Here is a 23,983-nt window from a genome sequence, read left to right as displayed (position 1 = left end):
TGTGAATGTACAGAGCGAAACATCTGTTAGATTATTTTGCATAACTTATTGTTCTTTCTTACCAGTAAATTACAGTGAAAAATCTTTATATCGAACAGTGCTGTGATCACAAAATAATTCAGTATTGCCAAAATTCAGCGTAAGAAATTTCTAACGAAACGGGCCAATGAATACAAAGTTTTCAAGGTTGGAAGCTCATAATTGAACAAACACTTATTGAGAACATTCAAACCATTTATTGAGGGGAGAACAACTGCTGCAGAAAGGCTTGTTTCTTGTAGATACAGTCACAGATGGATAACTTTGTTTTCAGCAGAGGCCACATATAATAAGTCTGAATAATCAGGAATCTCAAAACAGATTTGCCGAACTATTATTTTGATGTGATTAGCATTCTTTGCATACTTCACGCACTTTCCAGGTGCTGTCTATCTGTGTCACTAACCGTTTTCCCACCAACCTACGTCACTGAGTAGGCCATGGTCAAATGGGTAGGGCATCAGGCTGCTGTGCTGAGAAGGAAATGGATGAAGTGCGATTGCACGTGGAGGTAACTAAACAGTGACTGAAATCGCACAAATTCAAAACAAAGTAAATATCTATGAAGGAACGTTACTGAGCTGCACTACCCAAGTTTGGCGATTCTTTTTTTTGGAGAGGGCAATCAGTAGTTGCTCATACTGCTATCTCGGGTTGTGACTGCTGCTTCTATGATTAATCTTGTACAATCATTGTGATGTTTGGCTCGCATCTTGAAACTGTGGAACGCAACCACATTGAGTGCAATGCAGGACAAGGAAACCCTTTGAGCCTTTTTTGCCTTCAGATTATACTCTTTCAGCCACATGTTCACACATCTTTTGGTGCGCTCTACATACCATAGTCCACAGTAGAGAGGGATATCATACACAACTCCTTCAGAACAATAAAAAAGATGGTGTTTATACTTACCAAGCATGCATTCCTTTCTTTTCTATCTGGTTATGGTGTGCCACGTAATTATTGTGTGGTTCTGGAAGGTACCAATCATGACATTTGATTGGGAGACAGAGAATGAATTACGATAAAAAGGATTTCTCAGTGTGCAGTAGAGGTGAGGGTCAATGGTGAGGATCATAAAATAAGTAAACAAGCAAGGAAATATAAAGAACACGATCATAACTTTCTGGTCAATCCGTCCTCGCGCGTAACTCCCATAGAGAATTTATAGCTTGCCGGGCAGCGTGTTTCTATTTACACCCAAGCCCAGCGCTCGACTGCTGCGCCACCATGTGCCGCTCGCGTGTGCAACGTTTCTAGGTACTTTTTCCCTGAAGCGCCACGGCGAGTGCCCTAGATCCTTGTAGGTACTTGGTGAGACTAGGGATATTACGCCTGGGCGCACAATCTTCTCGCTCAGCTGTCACTAACAGAAGATAGGTTTTCAAGACACGTCGCCTAGGCTATTCCGAAATAAGAGTTGCATGCGGAAGCTGAAGTAACACTTGACGAAATTTTTCAGGCTGGATAAGGGGATAAATGGGATGTGATGACAGGTTGGTCATGGTGTGCGAGGCGCTTCGATCTACAAAAGCTGGGATAATCGTGGGGCATGGAGGGTTTCTTGCACCATGAGCGACATCATCGCTGCGCTCAAGCGGCCTTTCCTTTTTGACATCGCTATCACTCTTCCAGCCGAAATAGCAAGGCGCTGCTGCCACACACGACGTAAACAGACTATCGCGCGACGCCTAGGAACAAAAAAAAAATAATAAATATCATGCAGAAACTCCTCTGGGAGTTAGTCTAAGTATGCGTAAGCATTATGCCACTTGCTCATCTCCACGCAGCCCGGTGTCATTACTAATAGAGAGGTTTAGCTTGTCCAGTATTCGGGTAACTGCAGGGAGGAGATGCAAGCGGGAGCGGCCTGCATGGTGCCGTCACCTGGTGGTGCAGAGCTCAAACAGACAAAAACAGCTAACATTGCAGTAACCAAGTGTATTTTACTTTGCTGCGTGTGTAAATTCTTTGCAGCGACACGGATTATGCCAATGCCAAAAATTTACACCATCAGCAAAGTAGAATACGCCTGCTTAATGCAATATCAGCTGTTTTTTGTCTCTTTGAGCTCTGTGCCACTAGGTGGCTGCACCATGCAGACCATTCACATTTACGTCTCCGCCCCAACGCCCCCGCCTGCGTTTACCCGAACAGCGAACAAGCTAAACCTCTCTAATGCTATGAAACTTTATTAGGCCAGTACTAACGACAGCCCAGTGGCGGCACTAACTGGTTCCGACGGCAGCGCATGGAGCATTGATGCAAGCAAAGTACTGCAGATGGAAGTGCCAGGTGCGCTGATGACGTTTCGATCATTATAAGCCGTTATCGCTCTTTAGCGCCTTATCCATCCGCGTCGAACCATTATTGAGCCATGAACATACTCAGGCGGCGGCTTCTTATGGCACTGCCGCGCGGGCCGCACCTTCAAAGCGATCTGCGATGCCCACAAAGAGTGCCGACTGCTCATAGCTTCGCGCGCTGTGTTCTCGCCGCTTACTTAGTTTTGAAGACGCGCGCGCCCGTAGCTTGAAAGCCATCTGCGAAAGTGGCAGAGTGAGGCGTTTGCCAAGGGCACTGTCACTGTGTTTTTGCCACTTCGTTAGCGTTGAAGCGGGAGGCATGCGCAAAGGCAAATTTGCTCGCTGCTGCGGGCACTATCTCGAAAGCAGTCGTCTTATTACGGGGCGGACGAAGGAGCGGGTTCCCCGTTGAGTGAGCATGCAAATGCTTACACATTTAAAATTAAAGCTTACCTACAACACCTAAACTCTGGAATGCGGGCTGGCCCGTGCAGACTGCATGCTGTGGCGCTTTGGCGAAAAAGTACCTAGAAACGTGATACGTGCTGGCGGCGCAATGGTCAAGCACTGAGCTTGGGCGTAAATAGAAACACGCTGCCGGATATCAGTCCATGCCTACGGCGAGGTAATGCCACATCCCCTTCTTTCTTACTATCACAAGATTAGTTCAGTCTTGCAATAGGTACCTGACTGTCGGATGAGCACCAACGTTGCGATGCGCATGCAAGTTTTAACCTAGTCACTTTTGTGGCTGCCTGGATTTCAAGATAAGAGCCAAGCATTTGTCAGTTATCTTATTTTCATAACATTTCCTTTGGCAGGTCAGTATCGCAGCTATCAGGCTGCTGCTCTACAACAGCTAACATCTCAAGCTTACTCAAGGTGAGAATGACTTTGCTCCTTGTGTTGGATGGTAAGCAGCAATCATTTCATCACAGCACTAATGAGAATTTCTTTCTGTATAATCTCCAGAATGGACATTTTGACCAGTAGCAGGGTACGACATCAGCATGTACTAGCTTAGCCTTTTCCGTGCCAACTTTTTTTTATATATAACTACCAAAGTTTTCAGAACTTTTTTATGACTGATTCATTGTAAACAGATTTCATTATTGCGATATCAGCAGTTTATTTGTTGTTATTGGTTGTCATTTACTGGCACTTATTATTGTGATAGCAATTATATCGACACCCCAGGCGAATTTTCGCCATAGCTGTAGCGTTCCATATAAAGTCAAAGTACGATAACATCACAGCTGTATGCTGTTGGTGCGAGCAAACGCTTGCAACGGTGAACTGAGAAGGATGGTGGCTTGTTGCAGTGGTGTCTTCTAGTGCTTGCAAGGGAGGAAGGCAGGGAGAGTGTACACTTTCTTCTCACATATGCAAAGAGGGAGGAGAGGGCAGGTTAGTGCACATCTCCTCTTCTCCTGCTGCGGCGGCTGAGTGCGGCAGCGCACTTTCTATCTTGGAGGCGATCTATGCTGCATTCGAAGGCTAGCCGACCGGAGATAGCTGATGGCTTCACATGCGGTGTGTTCTCATGCACCTAGTTCACATTGAAGCGAGAGGCAGCACGAAGAGGAATTTGCTGGCCACTTCTGCCGCTCTTCATCACACCAGCGTTTTATTGACAGCGAGTGCCTGTGGTCATCGAGTGAGATGTGCTCATGTTCGACTTTGTGCGCGTGACCATGCGCTTTTTAATTTAGTTAGTAAGTGAATGTTTATGGTAGTTATACAGCTGATAAAATAACTAACCTTACTTCGTGTAGCTGTCTAATAATCTGCTATTGAAATCAATGCTTCGCCTGTTGGGCAAAACTGTGACTTTTTTTTTTTTATGTTCTTGAGTTGCACATATGCAAGACCAAAAAAAAGTTTGTATGTTGTGCGGTACTTCTTGAAACAGAAGTCAAGCTTTGTTTTGTTGTTCTGTGCGGCCCATTATTGCTGGCATGGTGAGGAATAGAAATCGTAGAGGTGCCGGCATCAAAGCATTTGCGTCGAGCCGCCTCCATTTCGAGACAGGCTGCGAGAGGCTTGAACGCTTAACAATCATAAGTACTAAGTTCTAGACAAGACTCGCTAGAGCTTTCCAGATCTAATTGCTTACTTGAGGTAAAAGAACGTTCTGAAACACCACAATTTCGGCATTGCAAGAGGTGGCCGTAGTCGCTGCATACGCCTCGCTGAGCGCCACAATTTTAAGGCGAAAAGAGCCAGTCTTCCTATTTGTTTCCGCCAACTGCACCCACAACAAATCATTTTTCTGTGAAGCTGGTACCACTTTGCAGCATTCAGACCAAAAGAATTAAGAGATTGCCACTCAGTAGACGAAAGGAACTTCCCAAGACTTGTCAGTGGCATATATTGGAGATAACACCTGTAGGAGTGAAACTCTTCCTTGGCATGGAAAGGGCTGAAGGGCCAAAAAATGCCTGTACAGTTGTATTAGTAACTTGCCTTTCTACAATACCAAAAAAGCTACTCTTACTGGGAGAGGAAGGCTTGGTAAGCCAGAAAAAAGACAGATTGCGATGGCACTTTGAAGTTTGTGCACTAGCTCACTGTGACGTCATGGAATTCGACAGCGTCTGTCTTGCCCTTGTAAATTTTTTGTTGTGCTAGATGGACAACATTGTAAATTTTGAGAATTTCGTTTGCGCCACAGTGGCTCAAGTGGAAGAAAATTCTTTGAAATTTGTGATGTCACACTGACACACCAGCAATGTTATGGCTGGAAATTAATAAAAGAAAAAAAATGTAACTTTAGCCTTTATTTTCTATTCTAGCAATCAACCTCTTACTTTTGAAAGAATACTTTATCAGTTTAAGTGAAGTGTTTCTCTTAACTGGCCCTTTAACATTTTTCGGCCTGAATTTTTTTTTCCTTAAGAAAAAAACTGTTCTTTAATTTATTAATTCTAGAAAGCAGAAGGAATAGGGCATAATTTTCCTAAATAAATAGTTGTGTTTAGTTGTATATAAACAGTCCTGGGAAGATGCTTACAGACACCCGTATTTGCTACTGTGCATGTGAAATTTCGTTCACTTTTCATTCTTTCTTTCAATTCATCATCCCCTTTCCCTCATTCGGGGTGTCCAACCGGACCCCTGTCTGGTTAACCTCCCTGCCTTTCCTTGTTTTCTCATTTAGTTGCATGTGAGCTGCAAATTCATTGTTTATGTAAAGCCTTAGGCAAAAATCAATTTTGAATGTCTATATAGCAGTGTGTTGAAAATGTACTAGTATATTATTACTTGTGGATTTCCTCTATTTTATTAATTCATGAAGACTTCTGTTGCTTGCACACAAAGCTTGCAATGTCTTTCTCGAGCAGTCAGCTGCCCACTCGACAAAAGGGAACCAGAATATTAAATGTACTACCGAGCATTCTTCGTTAAGGCTTTGCTGCCATGGCATATGTCTTGGCTAGGGTTTCCTGTAATGCTGTCACAGACTGTGCCCATGCTCAAGTGGAACAGTCTGTACTGTCTGACATGCGCTGTGATGACAAGCTTCATCCGGTGGGCCTATAGACATCTTGCCAAAAGTACTGACATTCAGGTCTGATAATCTGCCATTTTCTTCAGCCAGTGTCCCAAATGCCACATGCTTGCACTTTCCCTTTATGCTCATTTGGAAGATGCATGCTTCTCTACGATGCTGCTCTTCTGGTACAACAGCCCCCCCCCCCCCCCCCAAAATGTATATATATATATGCATAAAATTTTGAAGCAGATATACCAAATAAAGAAGACGTGGTGGAACTGTTCTATGTCAGTTCATCTAGTAAATGTGTACATAAGTGAATATTTTCATTCAATAGTAGAAGTTTTTGCCTTTTTACTGGTTCCTGCTGGGCTAACTTTGGCAAGAGAGTCTGTTTTTTATTTGGTGACAGTCTCCATGCGCGGAATGTTGCTTGTGCTTTTGTAACGCTCCAGTATTGCCACCAGATTTCATCTGGTGGAGTGGCTGCACATAGACAGGCAGGCTATGAAATGCACTTGAACTCCACAAACCCTGTATTGTGCGGTGTGAACTTATGTCCACTAAGGAAGAAAGAAGCTCCACAATAATTGTGACTGGACAGATGGCACTTGCTGTATTGACTGATACAGTTGACATATGGGTGGTTTTTATGTGCTGTTGTTGCACAGTCAACATGAACCAATGGTTATTGTGATGATCCTAGAATTTTTGAGATGCATGGCAGTGAGCATACAATGAATGTGACGGGCCTGTCTTGCACCTGAAAAGAAATGGAAAGTGTGTTAAGTAAACAGTTATCACAACTATAATGTATTATTATACCTGCATGTGCAATCTCAATATGCTCTCGGAAAGAGTCTGGCAGTATTGAAAATAAATAATAAATAAAAAGTAAATGCACATAGCAGTATGGTTTCTGTCAATGTGTTGTCAACAATAAATACTGTGTTCCAGGAGCTGTGTTTTTTTTTTTTTATTGCCCCCATTTTCATAGTGGCAGAACTCATTTGTTCTAATTTCTGCATATGGTTCGAAAATTATGTATAGACGTGGGGACACAAGTCCTGGATCTATTCGGTAGAGTCACTGTTTGTTGCAGCATGTGCATCCATACTGCATCTTTACATGTGTGTGTCATGACTAGGAAACAGCAGGAGAGAGTACATTTAGAGACTATGCACTGTGTATGTTTGCAGCACATCTACTCAGGCTTGTGCAAGCTGGAAGCAAGAAAATACCAGTGACATGAAAAGTAGCAGTACGGAGAGACGCAGGAGCTCCTATCGCAGCAGGGACAGGTATGGTTTGTTCTATTTTTACTATATTGGTTGGGCTCTGCACATTCAGCTTTTGGCCACTAGTACACTCGTGAGCAAATGTATACAGACCAGAGGCTCACAGTAAAAACTGCATTTATTCGTAATTCAGATGCATGAACTGAAATTGATAAGTGTACTGAAAAGTTCGCAATGCCAGGCTTAGGACTGCAGTCAGATGGAAAAGAAGATTGGCTTTATCGCTGAATTCCTGGTCCATATGTTTTTGCTCAGAGAAGTACATTACTGAACAAACCTTGAGCGAAACCTGAAGTGGAATACAGCTGAATGAATGATGGATTGCGATGCCGCCCAGAAGTTCCCGCAGTGGCTCGCAGTAAGTCATTAATTTTGACGGCATATGCTTGTGCTTAAGTTCATGTTTTATTGCGGAAGTTAACCTACGTTCTATTCTAACTGAACCAAAGACTAAACTTACAAAGTTCTGGGGTCTTTTACAGAGCCATAACAACTGAAATACGAGAAAATAGTACTGAAATTCATGATAGTGCTTGCACTTAAATTTTTGTAGTGGAATGCCTGTTCAATGAAAAATTCTGTTTTTCGGAGATAGTGCCTATTAGATGGCAATACATTTTGTATATCTCATAATCTTTGTTAAATTTTTTTCTTAGTAGATACAAGCATGACTTTACAAACTTTGTTCAATTTTATCCCACAATCTTGATTTTGGCAATCTATATCTTTTTTATGAACACATCTCGTTAATAAAACTTTTATGCATGAAAAGTGCATTCATTCTGCCTTTTGTTTATGTGTTACATATGATAAAATATTGAGCGCAGTAGTTCCTTCAGAAAAGAAAAATCTGGCGTAACCTACAATAAATACCTATTTTCCCCGTGGTAGGGAAAGAGTTAAGCGAGAATGAGGCATGTATATTTGTATATCTTGACCACTTGCTCACAAAAGATGGGCAGCATTCATTAGTTTTCCAACACCTGCGTTTACTATTATTCTTTATGAAGGGGCAAGCTTTAAGGAAATGTCGGGTTTAACCCAATTTTCGTAAGTTTTGTTTGGGGTGTAAAAAGCGAGGGTTAGGGGTTTTACCCGAAAACGAAGGACCCTGTGTATATGTAGAGATACGCTTTTTTAGTTTACCCAAAAAAAGAATTTTTCATTTAATATCGTGTTCCAAATGAACTTTCACTGTCTTTTTTTCAGTAGCTGTTTTTTTTTCTGGTATATAGATTATTTACTAATTTTGTTGACAATGAAACATACTGTACGATAGCAGATGTTGCACTCCAACGCTGTATTTCATCCAATGCTCACAATAACAAAGAGATAGGTGATAAGGGAAAGGTAGGGAGTTTAACCAGGCTGAGGCTGATTAGGTATCCTGCTCTGAAGAAGGGCGAAAGGGGTCTAAAATGTGAGTAAAAGGAGAGAGAAAAAGTTTGCAGTGCACGCACACATGCTCAAGTTCAGTCTGTCACGAGCGGTTATATAGGCTGGTGGATTTCGAGAAATGCAGCAGCGCTTTTGTGGCTCTGCACATGCATGAGGCAACAGTCCTAGTATCTCTTCTCTAGATGGCCTGTCATGCAAGTGCCCTAAAGCTGTCTGAAGGGCAAGCCTCTGATTTCGTGTGATTGCCAATCGCACAACAGGTGCTTTAAAGTTACTTCAGTGCCTTGTCTGTTACAGTTGCCAATGTCTGCCATTCCAATTTGGAATGAATAGCTGTTCATAGAAAAAGCGCGTATTCGCGCACAAAACGGTAAGGTTTCTTTGCGTCATGTAAAATTGAGTATAAGTTCTGTTTCATACAGTTAACTGCCGTTAATTCGACCCTTACAGAACCATCAAAATTGATCGATTTGGCAGTTCAAATGCAGAAAAAGGTGTGAAAACACACTGCTGATTCGTTTGGCAGTATTTGCCCCATTCTAATATGCCCCTGAGTCAAATGCACACACATATTTTTGTGTCTGTAGTAGAAAACTAATGCACAGATAACATTTAAGCTCGTAAACAAAGTAGGCATCAAATGCGCACACCCGACATTTTTAGCAAGAAAAATGGGCAAGGGTCTCATATGTATATTGCACAGTGTAAGAGTTGGGGTCGGGCATGTAAAAAGGGGTAGCTTGCCCATGCCATCATCTGACTCATCCACGCTGAGGACATCAGCAGCCTATTTTATGTCCACTGCAGGACGAAGGCCCTCCCTGCGATCTCCAATTAACCTTGTCCTGCTCCAACCGATTCCAACTAGCGCCCGCGAATTTCCTAATTTCATCGCTCCACCTAGTCTTCCGCCATCCTCGACTGCGCTTCCCTTCTCGTCACTCATTCTGTAATCCTAATGGCCCGCCGGTTAGCTAGCCTACCCATTGCATGACTTGCCCAGCTCCCATTTTTTTTTTCTTATGTCAATTAGAATATCGGCTATCCCCATTCGCCCTCTGATCCAAACCGCTCTCTTTCTGTCTCTTAAATGTTATGCCTAACATTCTTCGTTCCATCACTCTTTGCGCTGGCCTTAACTTGTTCTCAAGTTTCTTTGTCATTCTCCAAGTCTCTGCCCCATACATGAGCACCGGTAGAATGCACTGATTGTACACTTTTTTTTTTTTCAAAAATAATGGTAAGCGTCCAGTCAGGAGCTGACAGTGTCTGCCGTATGTGCTCCAACCCATTCTTATTCTTCTGTAAATTTCTTTCTCATGATTAGGGTCCCCTGTGATTAGTTGACCTAAGTAAATGTACCAATTCACAGACTCTAGAGGCTGACTGGCCATTCTGAACTATTGTTCTCTTGCCCAGTTATTCATCATTATTTTTGTCTTCTGCATATGAATCTTCAACCCCACTCTTACGCTCTCTCTGTAAAGGTCCTCAATCATTTGTTGTAACTCGTCTGCAGTGTTGTTGAATAGAACAATGTCATTGGCAAATCAAAGGTTGCCAAGATATTCGCCGTTGATCCTTACTCCTACCGTAAGCCTTCCCAGTTTAATAGCTTGAATACTTCTTCCAAGCACGCAGTGAATAGCATAGAAGAGATTGTGTCTCCCTGTCTGACCCTTTTCTTTATAAGTATCTTCCTACTTTTCTTGTGTAGAATTAAGGTAGCTGTGGAATCTCTGTAGATATTTTCCAAGGTATTTACGCAAGCGGTCTGTACTCCTTGATTTCATAATGCCTCCATGACTGCTGGTATCTCTACTGAATAAAGTACCTTTTCGTGATCTATGAAAGCCATATGGAGAGGCTTATTGTACTCTGCAGATTTCTCGATTATCTGATTAATGGCATGGATGTGATCTATTGTAGGGTATTCCTTTTTGAAGCCAGCCTGTTCGCTTGGTTAACTAAAGTCCAGTGTTGCCCTTATTCTACTGGAAATAATTTTGGTGAATATTTTATATAATACTGGGAGTAAGCTAATGGGCCTAGAATTTTGCAATTCTTTAACGTCTCCCTTTTTGTAGATTAGTATAATGTTTGCATTCTTCCAATAAAGAGGTCCTATTGAGGTCACCATTAAGGTCAGGCACAAGCATGCCGACTGGTAAAGTTTGAATTATCCAGTGAAGGTCAAATTTAGGATCGCAATGACGAAAGTTTGAGCCATTAGAAATGCATGGGGCCAGCCGGGACCGTAGGTCGTGGTCGAAATAGTGAATTAATCGGAGTTGATTTAATGAAAGTCTACTGTATATGGGTCCATGATATGCACGCGCTGGTCAGTGAACTCCGGTAAACTATCATTTGTTTAAAATAGAGGTCCTGTGCAGCGTCTGTCCCCGAGTGTGGAATTGATGGACTTTTGTTTTTTTTATGTGCCACACAGGCAACTTTGTTAGCACTTTCATTGCTCGCAATATTGCACTGCCCTGGTAGCCACTGAAATCTTATGTTGTGGCCTCTGTGAATTTTCAAAAGCAGTCTAGCAATGACACAATGCCATATGACTATGTGATTATGCAGGCATTAAGAGTGAGTGCATTTGATATTTGAACATAAATAGGATGAGATTTTATTTGTAACATTATTTGGTATACAGTTCCTAATGAATAATAGAGAGAAAAAGAATGACTAGGTAGATACAACTCCATGTTACTATCGTTTAACTTGCTCAGTTCATCCACTGCAGTGGCTGCAGCACACAAATTGCAAAGACCTAAGTGAGGGCTCCTCTGCACCCACTGTGTACTGCCTCTCTGCTTCTCATTTTCTTCGCAGCAGCACACAAAACAGACATAAATAGGAAAAAGAAGTAAAGATAGCCTGTGTGACAGGCTGGTGTGTGACATTGGCCTCACGAGGCTCTTTGCATCAGAGGGAGTGCTTGTAAGCTAGCACCTGTGCATGTTCCAATCACTGTTTTAGCGGCCTGGTAGATTTGCTTTCACTGGCCCTTTTTGGCTAAAACTGAATTCTGCAAAGAAAAAAAATATTGTCATACTTTCATTATATTTTCTTTTAATGTTTGTTTAAACTCTTGACACTATACCTTAAATATAGGCATTCTAGACACTATGCTTGATGCTTCAGTGTGTCCGAGCCTGTTTAAGGGCTTAAGTTTTCACCTGCTCAAAAGCCTTTCAAAGTTACTTTTTTTACTTTCAGTTGGGTACACTGAAAAGAATATTTGATGGTGTTACCTTTTCTTTCTTGTTGTATGTGCAATCTGGTGTTCTTTTTCTTTTCTTCAGTCATATACTTGCATGCACCAGAACTTGCCATATTCATTTTTGACTAACTAGTGCTGCATATAGCTGTAGCTCCATCATCCGAACATGAGGTGGGAACTGTTCTTTCCTGATTAAAGGGGATCTTGGGTCTTGTACTTACTTTTGCTTTAGATTGTATGTACTTTTTGATACTTTGCCTGTCATTGTACCTTTACATTTGACACCATGAGGCAAAGCAGGCAGAAAGTTGCAGCTGAGCGGAACACTCCGCATTAGGCCAAAGGATAGTCTTCTAGTTGAGCAAGTGTTACCGTACCAACTCGCCCAACTTTCAATCCTTTTGAATCATGTCACTGCGCATTAGCCTTGCTCACCCTAATGTAACACGTGTAATGTGTTGGTAAGGTATTCAAGTACCTGCAGTGGCTTTCAAATATTGTCTGCATATTTTTCTGTCTCATATGCTAATGCTTGTGATACATTTTACAACATTAAGAGAGAGGCTGCTAGCAATCTTGTAAGCAACAGTGTGCTTCTCCTGTGCTGGCAGGTCACGGGAAAGGCGAAGAAGTCGTAGCCGGGAGAGACACCGCCGGAGTTCGCCTGGTGGCAGGCGAGATGTCCGATGGCACTCACGAGATGGTTCTTCAAGGCAGCATAGTTCACACCGAAGCCTGTCACATTCCCATTCACCGTCTTCCAAAGACCATCATCGTGACTCATCTCGCCCAAGGTCATCTAATTACAGTGGAGCTTCATCACTTTCCCACTCTTCACGAAGGCTAGATCGACATACAGACCGAAAACGTGACTACCATGAAGAGAGACGGAAGAAAGATGGAATTGAAGAGAAGGAGAAGAGGCGAAGCAAAGGCAGAAGTGCTTCAACAAAAACTAGCAGACAATCTCCAGAGGAAGGGTAAGCACCGAAAACAGTGCTGCACCTTTTTCGTTGCAAAATGTGTACTGTTTGTGTGAGCAGAATCATGGGAACCTAGGGGCTCGATTTTTAGTAACAACCATATGAAGCCAGGAATAATGCCAAAAAAATCATCGAGGAAGTCAACTATTTTTTCATTTCTACTTTTGTTTCCATTTTCCTTTATATTAAGGATATGAAACTTATGGCAATTTAAACTCTTTCCTTATTCCTGCATTTAAATTTTAAAAAGTTATGTAGATCCAACACACGTTAGAAAATAGTAAGCACGAAGTTGTGGGCTTGCTTCCGAGTCACTGAGGCTACATTCTCATGGAAGTGGAACGCAGAAACACTTGTGTATGTTAACGGGCCCCTCACCAGGTCTGGCCATTTTGAGCTGACAAGCGCAGAGCATACAATGCGCGATAACTATAGTGTCTTCAAAGTATTACATCGCTATGCGCCGCGGAAAGATCTGAAATTTCAAACCGAATGGCGTTTGCCCTTCTCCTCGCAGCTGCATGCTCAAAGCCGGAGGGTGACGTACACGTGCTAGTGCGCCTACGTACATGTGTTTGTGCTGGGACGTCACTTGTAGTGACATGTGACTTTGAGAATTATTCAAGGCAACATCTTCTATTTGTGTAATCTATTGCTTGAATAGACGAATTAAAGTTTAGAGAAATAATAAAACACACAAACCGAATGTCTGTGTGTTTTTGTTTTATTTCACACTGCAGCAAGAGAGATGTACGTCTGTTTCATCTGCTTGGTCCCACGTCGTCCACTCGCGCGTGCAGACACCAAAACTATGTCATTTTCTACCGTGTTCCAGCGCATGATCATGCTCTGTGATCCTCTTGTGCCTGCCTCAATATTCGTGTAGCACTGACTTATACCACTAGTCAGGTGTCCTCGTGCACAGTGCACAAACGAGACAGTTGCAACAGATCGCGCACGCCGCCATCAGCAGAAGTGCCCCATACCGCGAGGAGAAAAAAGTAATGAAGGCAGGGCCCGTGATGTAAGTGTCACGCGATCCTTGAGCTCCAGTATGGAAGAACGCAGGGAAGGAATTTCGCTTGCGGAGGCTAGACGGGGCAAGTGAAGAGAGTGTCTCTCTCGGCAGTGGCGCTTGCCTCCTGAAATCATGGTTTCGCGGCACTCAAATATTTCTATCTCGGCTATTAATTAACCGATATGAAACATTTTTCCGACAGAACCCTCCCTAGAGGACACGTAACAACTTCCAGCATATAACCGAGATTTACTGTGTGGCCTGAGGGCCCCTTTAAAGGATTACCGATAGCAATTTTTTTTTTTACTTTTATGCTTTGATGAGTAATAATCAGGGAATGAAACAGTAAATTATCCGACATGACAAATAATTAGTGATAACAATGTTAATCATGATTATCTCTGGTGCAAGTTCAAAACGAGCACCAAAAATTGTAGCTAGCCAAGCACCCCACCATTGTTGTGACTGACTGGACATATTATCATGTGGGCTCACAAACTAGTGACGAAGACCAAGCTTGTTGATTTGCCAGTCACAGCATTTGTCTTCTTGTCGCGAACGTGTTGGGCTATGTTCTCCACATCAAAATGATGGTTGTTGTCATTGTTAAGTGAGGTCAAGGATTTTGTCCAAATCAAAATCACTGCCATAGTGGATGTAGCAAACCATTTCCAATTAAGCCCACATAGAGCAAGAACATGCTGATGGGTCAACAGTCATTGACTGGCAGAGAGTGAGGTTTTGGCATCACAAGCACTAATTGTTCCAAGTTGAACTGGGAGACCATGTATTCCAGAGATATGGAGTGAAAGTGGAAAATGCACAAATATGACAGAGCAGCTATAGTGAAGAAGTATGCACTCACAAATTCATTGACACTGGTGTATTGGTGAGCTCTGTGTAACTGTACTGTAGGTGCTACCGTATGGCAGAGTATATTTAGTTTCTTAATAATCTATGTGAAAAGTATGCTATCCATAAGTTTATTGGGGAGGACAGCAGCCACAGCATTGCTGTAATGTTGCCAAGGCTTTTGACTGTTAACTAGCCCACTTCTGGTGTTGCCATTATCTCTTATATCTAGCTGCTCTTCATGCTGAAATGTGCGCATAAATATATTATTAGAAGCGGCAAATTCACCGTTGTAAACAATTAGGTGCACTGTTAAGAAAAATGCAACCTTTTAGATGTACTTTATAGTTTGCAAACTTTTTTGAATAACAACAATCGTGGCCCCAGGAGTGCTGCTGCTTTATGTAAATGCAGTTAACTTCATTTAACATGAACAAGAAGAGTCTTTGAAATCTGTTTGTCTCCTAAATACAACTTAAAAGATGTGTACTGAGTCTACAGGAAACCTAAAGGGTACATTCAACTGGTTCTTACTGTACCCATACTCAAATTGAAATGCTCGATTTTGACCAGCCTAATAATTAGCATAAACCACTCATACGTAACCAGTTGAATGTACCATAAGAAGAATTTTCTGAACTATTCAACTTATCAGAGAATTCTTTTTTTAACATAATTCACGTTAAAGGAGCACTTACACGAAAATATTGTGACCCGTCTTTTTTGCTTTTTAGAAAGCTCTTGACTCAATTTTTTAGAACGCTCTTGACTCAATAATTATGGTACAAAGCCTCCAATTCTTCAAAAGAGTCGCTAATGATTACAACAATTTTGTGAGGCCCATTCAAAATGTGCTTTATGTGCAGTGCAGCTTTGCAGTGAAAAAGGAGACTATGTATTCACATCACTGGAAGCGGAGGTAGCAAGTCACATGATAAAGTCTATGCTTGTTACAGCGGACCCACGTACAACAGACTTTCAGATATAACGGACCATATTTCAACCTTAGTTTGTTCTGCCTATTTTATTATGCAACGAAGTTTGCTTTTAACGGACTGCGCTACAACAGACTATCGCCTGCAGCAGACAAAGTTAGCGGCAATTTTTTTCAAAATTGGCCGTACAAAAGGTACTTTTGCCATGTTGACATGGGCTGACAACTGACTTGCGAGGGTCAGCCAATGATCATGGCTGAATATCGTGCGCACGAGAGAGGAAGGTGGGGTGGAAATGCGCCGTCTTCTTTTGCGCATGAGGCACCGGGTGAGGCAAGGGAGACGAGGGTTTTACTCCGGCAGCTGCTGCTTACAGTGCGGCTGCGGGGCTGCCCTATCTTGAAAGTGATCTGCGATGTGGGCAAAGTGTGCGGCCCGCACAGGCCTTATCTTCAAGGCGATCTGCGATGTGAACAAAGTGCACCGAGTGCCAATAGCTTCGTATGTGCAGTGCATTTGACATTTAGTTCACATTGAAGCGAGAGGCAGCACGAAGATCAATTTACTCGCTGCTGCCGCACTTTCTCATTACAACATTTTGACAGTGAGTTTCCGCGGTCATTGAGCGAGATAAAACTGCTATCCTTACTTGGTATAGCTTTCTACTAATTTGCTATCGCTATCGATTCAAGCTAAACTGCAACGTTTGTTTTAATTTTTACTTTGGACATTCGTCACTCACTTTTTGCAATAACGTTGTTAGACATCGCGGCCAACGTTTTGGATATTACGAACTTCAGATAAAATGGATGTTTTTTGTCGGACTATTAAGGTCCGTTGTAACAAGAGTCGACTGTATCACAAACAACTAAGGAATTTGCCAGTCAGTCTGATGCGATGGTTGAAGGCCATACAATGACCGTGTCACTGAAAAATGCCAAATGGGCCTTTCAGTTGTGCACTTCTCTTGGAACAGCAGGAGAACGCTGTCTTTCCTCTTGTTCAGTCGAGTGCTGAATTCCACGCACTATGGGCATTCAGCACCAGCATGCCCATAGTGCGTGCATGTATGCATCAGTGTTGTCTGGTACCACAAGAGCGCCACATCTGGTTTCACTGACCTTAATAGGCTCCATTTTCAAGTTTGAAGCCGTGTTACACTTGGAGAATGTTTTGAACTAGTAGTGTTAAAAGGTAACATAATTATTATATGTTGTGCTCTTGAGGAATTGAGACCCCATAGCATAGTTAGTGTGTTAACAATAAAACAGAAAAATGAAACATTTTTTGTCAGTGCTTCTAGCTTGATCATCTCAGTGATTCTAAGCTTCGGTCATGCAATGTAGCAGAGTGCAGGATGTAGTATACAGTAGTAGCTACCTTGGTTTAATCTGTGCAGAACATTAGAGGTTGCAGATTTCACTGATTTTAAAATGTGAATGTGTTATGACTGTTGCTTATGTTTGCCATTTAGAAGGGCCTCAAAAGTGCCGGTTCTTTCAAATATGTTTTTATTGTTTCTCATTTGTCCAGTGATCAGTCAGAAGATGAAATGTGTGCTAGTCAGGAGCCTGAGCCAGATGACCCAGAGGAGGAAGATTATCTTTTGGAGTCTGCGCGCTGGATTCGTAGCAGTCCTGCAGAACTGTACTACCAAAGAGATGAAAAGGTATTCAAAATAGTGTAGCCAGGGCCTGTATTCTGAAACATTCGCATTCCGTGAAACTATCGTCTTGGCCACGCCTCCACGAATGGCGCGTGCAGATTGGGTGTTTTAGCAAAACCGGAAAATAAACAGCGCCATCTAGTAGTTCCGGCCTACATCATTTTAACGTCATGGTGTCAATGGGTGCTCTCAACATATATTGAATAGACGAACACAACTTTTGGTGTTTCGTTGGTGGTGGAGTGTAGTAGAGATGAGAGGTGGTAGTTTATAGCAGTCTTCTTGGTGGCGTCTTACACGCATTGTTTCGTGGTGATATTTGTTGAGTCATTTAAAATGACATGTTTCATGCTCCCTTTTTCAATTTACTTTGCCTAAAGCGGCAGTAGCCAACCGTAGTCAGTACACAGAACCCATACTGCAACCACTGCATTCGAAAACAGTACACCCGAGCCGCTCTGCACTCGCACGGTGCACTCTCTCATGCGATGTCAAGCATTCAAGAGCGCGTGTTGGTAGTGCACACTGACGTCACAGGTAAGCAGCCGCTTGAGTTATTGAATGAACGTGACTATCGCGGAAGCCAAACATCTCAGAATACGGCCCCAGGGCTGAGGCATACTGATGATACGTTTCCTGTGACATAGCTACTAGCGTGAACAAGACTGCGGAAAAAAGGTGGCACAGGACGGAGCGCTGGACTTCAACTGACAAGCTTGTCAAAGTCTAGCGCTCTGTCCTGTCCCACCTTTTTTCCGTAGTATTGTTCGCGCTAGTAACTATGTCACAGCAAATGCATCAACGCCAACTAGCCAAACTTTCTGCATTAAGAGTGATGATAATCCTGATTGCATCTTTTTTTTCACCTTTCAGTTGTCTGTGATTTAGTATGCATGTGTGTGTAATTTCGTTTATTATTATACAATATTATTATATAGGATGCATTTTAGTGAACACATAGTTTGGTGGGAGTGCCCTTTCGAGAGGTAAACAGCAAATGTTCCCATGTCTTAGTATAGTGCGACACAGGGTGAGATAAACCATCTCTGCTTCATTTCATTTCGTATTCACGTTTCCAGTCATCTAGTCCTGGAACTGATGTTACTGGAGCATGGTTCAACCACAGTTTCGCACTTCAGAAAGAGAAGTTAATTTTTTTTTAAATATTTCAGCTTCTTTAAAAGATGGCTTGCTGCAGGCATGAAATTGAAGAAAAGAATAATTCATGCTGAGCCTGTGTGCTTTATTTTCTAATTCACAAAGAAAATAACTTCTTTCTTATTCTGGCTGAAAAGTTTGTAGTCGTTTCTATTTTATAAGGTCTACCAATATTTTAATCTAAATCAGGTAAAAGCCTCTGCATTTTTCACACCACAAATGTCACGGTTAATCTTAACTTATATGCAATGCTAACTGTTCAATTTTATTTCACACATCTTGACTGAATCAAGCAAGGTTCCATTTCAAATTCCATTGATCACCAGCAATTCCTCTCAGTGTTGCCTCTTTTTGAATATGTGCATTTTAATTATATAAAATGGTATTTTCTTAATTATTGTTGCTGTGACTGACATGGTGACTGATGTGGGGATTGCTTTAACTTTTTTTTTCCCCTGAGTTCTCTGTCTTTCACAGCCTTATATAGCAGTGTCAACAATTTTTCCATGTGGTTCTGCTGTGGCTGCAGGTTTCAGGACTTGTGACAGGAACAGCCAAGCTACAGATCCTGCAGGATAAGTTCAGGCATGAGTTGGTAGAACGAGCAGCATGGGTGAAAAGCAAGCAAGAGCCATACAATCCTCCTCCTCGAAAGAACAAGCTCTGCAACCCCAAGTCGCATCCCAGTGAGTTAACTTGCCAATCAATAGAAGCTTCATGGGTGGGAGCTGTAAGGATGTGTTTTGCAAGGTTTTGTTCAGTTTTAGAGGAGGATTGCATTTTTGGTACACAACATTCAGAAAAGCACACGGCATGGCTGCAGCCTCCCCTCCTTCTCCAGTCATGTCCGTGGGATTTTTATGAATTTTAATGTTCGCAGGTTGGCAGGTATACAAAAGAGAAAATTAATTTCAGCTGTATTAGTAAATTACCCTACTGCAATGCAGTTGACTTCCATTAATTTGACCTTGACGGGACTGACAAAATTGAACGAATGATGCAGCGAGTCGAATTAAACAAGATGCAGAAAATATGCCAAAACACCGCTGATTCATTTGGCAATATTTTCCCAATTCTCACGTACTCCGAATAAAATGTATGCCTCCTTTCTGTTTCCAAAGTAGAAAAATTGTAGAAATGACATTAAAGCACCTAAACAAAGTAGAAATCTAACACGAACCCGATTTTTTTCAGCAAGAAAAATAGGCAATGATCTAATAAGCGTATCTCAATGGCGGCCGGTTTTCTAATGTCACCTTCACTGCAGGTGAAGCGTACGAACACCACAAAGGTGGTTTTGGTATCGTATTTTGGTCCAACTTTTTCAGAAAAAATGAAGGCGCATGCTAGCATTGGATAAATACCGTAATCAGACTTGAGCAACAGTTATTGCTTTAAAATCTTCCTAGGGCAGGCTGAAAATAGGCGTTTTCGATGGGAGATTACATGTGATCAATGCATTCACTGCCCCCTAGGCTCTACCAAGACACATGCTGCCATTAAAGGTGTCACTATTGGGAATACCATAGGGGTCATGCGCTCCTGTGTTGACTGGTTAAGTATGAATTATTCTGGGAAGGCCAATTTTAGGATCGGAATAACGAAAGTTTGAGCCCATAGATATATATGGGCACCGGCAGGGACCTTCAGGCAGGATCAAATTAACCAAAACATCGAATTAACCGGCATTGAATGAATTAACAGAGTCTCAACTCAACAGAGTTTACTGTACCAAAAAAACTACCCTTGCCATGAGAAGAGAATTGGTAAGCCAGAAAAGACTAAAAAATAGCATGGATGGCGATGCCACCTTTGAAATTCCCACACTAGCTCACTGTAACGTCATGGATTTTGACACCATCTGCTTGAGCCTAGTTAATGTTTTAGTGGTTAAGGTGGCCGACACTATCCTAAAAGAGTCGAAGACTGTATGTAGCAAATTTCAAATGCTTTTAACGCTGAGGTACAATGGCTCAAAAATACTTTGAAATCTGTGACGTCACGCTGATGTACTGGTGCTGCGATTTAGGTGTGAAATTTGAAAAATGGAAGTTTGGCCTTCGTTGCCTTTTTGAATTCAGGCCATTACCATAAAATAATTTAAATGGAGTTTTGAAAAAATATTTTTTGTATAAACTGATTAAGTGTTTCTATTTTAGTGTCCCTACTGTTCTTTTTTTTTTTCTTTTTTTTTTGCCGTGCTTAAAAAATGTTACACTGCCCCTTTATAATTGGCTAATCTGAGCAAGCAGTGGCACTCTCCTTCCCTGCAACACCTTCTCTTCAAAGCTGAGAACACACTGGAGGGAGTGTGGTGCCCTATAATAAATATATTCCCACAGGGTCTAATAATAATTGAGATATAATGAGCGCAATGTTTGCTTTCCCCATTGCTCTTCAACTCATTTTCTCTGCCGATAGCACTGACCTGTTTATTGCTATGTTCTTGCATATTTCTTTCTGCAGTAAGGTGTAACCCTTCAAGGTTATTGTCTGACAAATGTAGCGACAAAGGAGCAGTGACAGCATGGGCAAGATGCATTAACTGCCACTTCCTTGTTTGCTAGAAGATTGGATGGGTGTGCATATGTTGGTTTCGAACAGTCGATGGGTGTGCATATGTTGGTTTCGAACAGTCGCCCAATGGCCAGTATCTATGGGCCATCACATTCTTTTATGCAGTATTTTGGGCCTCCTGTGACATGCAGTGGATATTTGGTTTGAATGTTCATGGTAGCATACCGTAAAACTCCGAGCAAGCCCCCCCAAGAAAGTCGAAATTACCGGCAAAGTGTGTGTGTGTGGGGGGGGGGGGGGGTGCTATTCCAAAAATGACACCAAAATTCAAAATGCCAAGGACAAAATTTTCCCGCAAGAAAAAAAAAAGTAGTGGGCATGGATTAAAAATTTTTTTTATTAAGCCAAAGATTTAGGGCTGTTTGTCACTCTCAAAACCATCGGAAGACTTCTCTAAGTCAGTTGCAAAAAAGAAAAGTTTCTAGTATTCCACTTGAAGTCCATGGTCAAATGTTTCACACTAACGAGAGTTCTGATACAAGTCGAGCTCAGCTGCACTGCATGGCCACTGACGGCGGACAGTGAACCGCGGCTTGGCCATGCTCGTATCACAGCTGGTGGCACTGCAAATATCAGAATGCCTTCTTCTTCGTGTGAAATTACTGCAAGGAGAGGGTAAAGCAGCAACAACAGTGACAAAACCTTGCTGCTTGGAAGCGTCGGCGGTTCGTTCTGAAGTGGCGTTTGCTACAGATTCGAAGTGAGCCGGAAAAGGCTTAGCGACGATATTGGTGGCGCGGCGGTGAGTGTAGCTGCAACCACTCCCATGTCACTGTGCTGCAGGGAGATCCTCTGTGCTGCATGACAGGCAGATCTTGCCTTTTGCCAGCAAGACCGCTGTCAGCTGGCGGTCCGTGAACTCTAAACGGCGTGTGGCGAGTTGGCGTGTCGCTAACGGGGTCCCGCTCCTTAAAAAGAAGAAGAAAAAAAAAAAAAAGCCACGGAAACTTCTTTTCGTGAACTGGATGTGGCAGGCCAGTGTTGCCTGGGTGCGGTGCGTGATAAGGGCGTGGAATGGATGGGGTGGGCTTTCCTGGCACGGTGCAGAAACTTGAAATTAGCAGTGAAATTGGAGGGAGGGAACGGGGGGGGGGGGGGGGGGGGAGCACGACACTTGCACGGGTGCGGGCGCTTGCTTTTAATTTTGCAGTAGTGTATAGATCTTTTCATCGGGCAAGGAGGAAAGGGCGAACGGCGAGCATTTCTTTCTCTCTGGCTTTGGCGATACGGCGCGGTGCTGCTTGAAAGTATTGCTGTTGTGTGCTGCGGAACTGTTTGGCGATGGTTTAGCTTGTACTTTGTGAAATTTACACAATGTCCATTTATTAGGCTTGTGCGAATAGCAATATTTCAGTTCAAAGCAAATTCGAAGTGAATAGTCCTTGGGGTCGAATACTTTTGAAGCGAATTCGAATAGTTGTCAGGTGTCCAAAGAACAAAACTGAGCAATTTAAAGTTGTTCTATGCAAAAAGTCTTTATTTCTGAGATTACAACAAACAAAGGCATCATAGAAAATCCTGTGATAACATATCTTAACCACTAAAAAGATTTTCTGTATACAGACTAATTGTAGAAGAAGGTACTCCCTTCCACACAGATAACAACCTACAACACATGCATAAAACATCACAGAAAATCATTTGGTAACACATTTCAAGTGAAAAAATAGAAGAAACTGAGAAAATCATAGCTCTACATGCTAGTAAAAACTGTTCCTTCCTACTGTTAATAAAATGAAAGTAAAAAATTATCATGTAGAAAAACTAGTTGCTCCACAAGCTGGGGAAGTAGGTGTTCCCTTCTGCTGGTTACAATGGCACCCGCTGTTGAAAATAACCTTTCACTTGTTTGGGTTCCTGGCACTGAAAGGCACCTTATAAGAAACGGGTGAAGGTGGCTGCCTTTGCTCTTCCACCATTCGAGCGGGCCCTCACAGCGAGGAAGGAGGGTAGCTCTCAGGTAGCTCTCAGGTAGCTCTCAACATCATCTTGATGGAAGGACCAGACTTCATAGTACCATCTGATGCAAAGCTTGCAAAGGCCTCCCACACAGAAGCACCGTGGGAGCTGTCTAAACCTGTACCATTCTCACTTGAGCTGTCTAAACCTGTACCATTCTCTCACAGCATACAACTGGCAGTGTTTCCTCTGCTGCTGTAGTGAGAGCAGCGCAGGCCCACTTCTTCTCTGCCCTTGCCATATAGCAGGCATCCTTAAATCTTGGGTCCAGCAACATCGCTAAGGCTAAGCACCAGGAAACCTTGCCTTTATACTGCGTGCCAGACTCGAAGCAATTGCCGACAACTCATCTGATTGAGCTGCGTGTCAAGCAAGTACAATGCCAGTGCACTCCAGCAATGGAATAACTTGGGACAACGTGGGATATTTGTCCCCAGACAGCTCTGTTGTGGCTTGAGCAAGTGGATCGAGTATCTTCACAGCGGCAGTCGTCAGCTTCCATTCAGTTGCAGTGAGATTATCAACCTCATCACACTCCGAAAGCTCCACGGTGATCGGTTTCCGAAGGTTGAGCAGCCTAGTCATCGTCTGATGCTCGTTATTTCAACGCAAGGGCCCCTTTAACCCCCGAATGCAGAGATCTAACTTGGCTCGAACTTGACTTCTGGCAGTCTCAAGGCAGCTTCGCTATGCGTCTTAAATCGTGCTCGACCTTGTTGACGACTTGCGAACGACTTGGCTGGGTTGAAGTCCGCTCAAGTTTCAAGTATGCTCCTGGGCTAGCTTGAAACTGACTTTGTGCGTTATTACAACATGGCAGCCTCCCGAATGGACGTTGCGCAGAGGTTATCTGCTTTCGAGTTTACTTGCCACGCCATGGATACAGCATTTTCAGAGGTGCAGCCCTTGCTGAAAATTCCACGACCCGCCCTACGTGACCGAGGGAATCCGGTGGAGTTGTGCGACGACAAACAATTCCTCAGTCGCTGCAGATTCCCGAAGAACGCCGCGTGACAACTTCTCGCTATGTTGCTTATCCGGGAAAGAGGGGAGAACAGAGGACAGC

At 42.8% G+C, this 23,983-nt stretch overlaps 1 protein-coding gene across 3 annotated transcripts in view; it reads left to right on the top strand.

Annotated features, from left to right (window-relative positions):
* The window catches only part of drosha (ribonuclease 3 drosha), a 238,139-nt gene that overhangs the window by 15,248 nt on the left and 198,908 nt on the right, over nucleotides 1-23,983 (top strand). For all 3 annotated transcript variants that reach the window (XM_075696237.1, XM_075696246.1, XM_075696229.1), the window contains exons 4-8: nucleotides 3,167-3,227; nucleotides 7,041-7,142; nucleotides 12,381-12,749; nucleotides 17,091-17,226; nucleotides 18,911-19,067. In XM_075696237.1, the coding sequence (XP_075552352.1) occupies nucleotides 3,167-3,227; nucleotides 7,041-7,142; nucleotides 12,381-12,749; nucleotides 17,091-17,226; nucleotides 18,911-19,067 (825 nt within the window). The remainder of the gene's footprint in view (nucleotides 1-3,166; nucleotides 3,228-7,040; nucleotides 7,143-12,380; nucleotides 12,750-17,090; nucleotides 17,227-18,910; nucleotides 19,068-23,983) is intronic.

Source organism: Dermacentor variabilis, chromosome 1 (assembly GCF_050947875.1).
Source record: "Dermacentor variabilis isolate Ectoservices chromosome 1, ASM5094787v1, whole genome shotgun sequence".
NCBI lineage: Eukaryota > Metazoa > Arthropoda > Arachnida > Ixodida > Ixodidae > Dermacentor > Dermacentor variabilis.
Note: the sequence above shows the minus strand (reverse complement) of the source record. Positions and strands in the feature narration are given on the sequence as shown.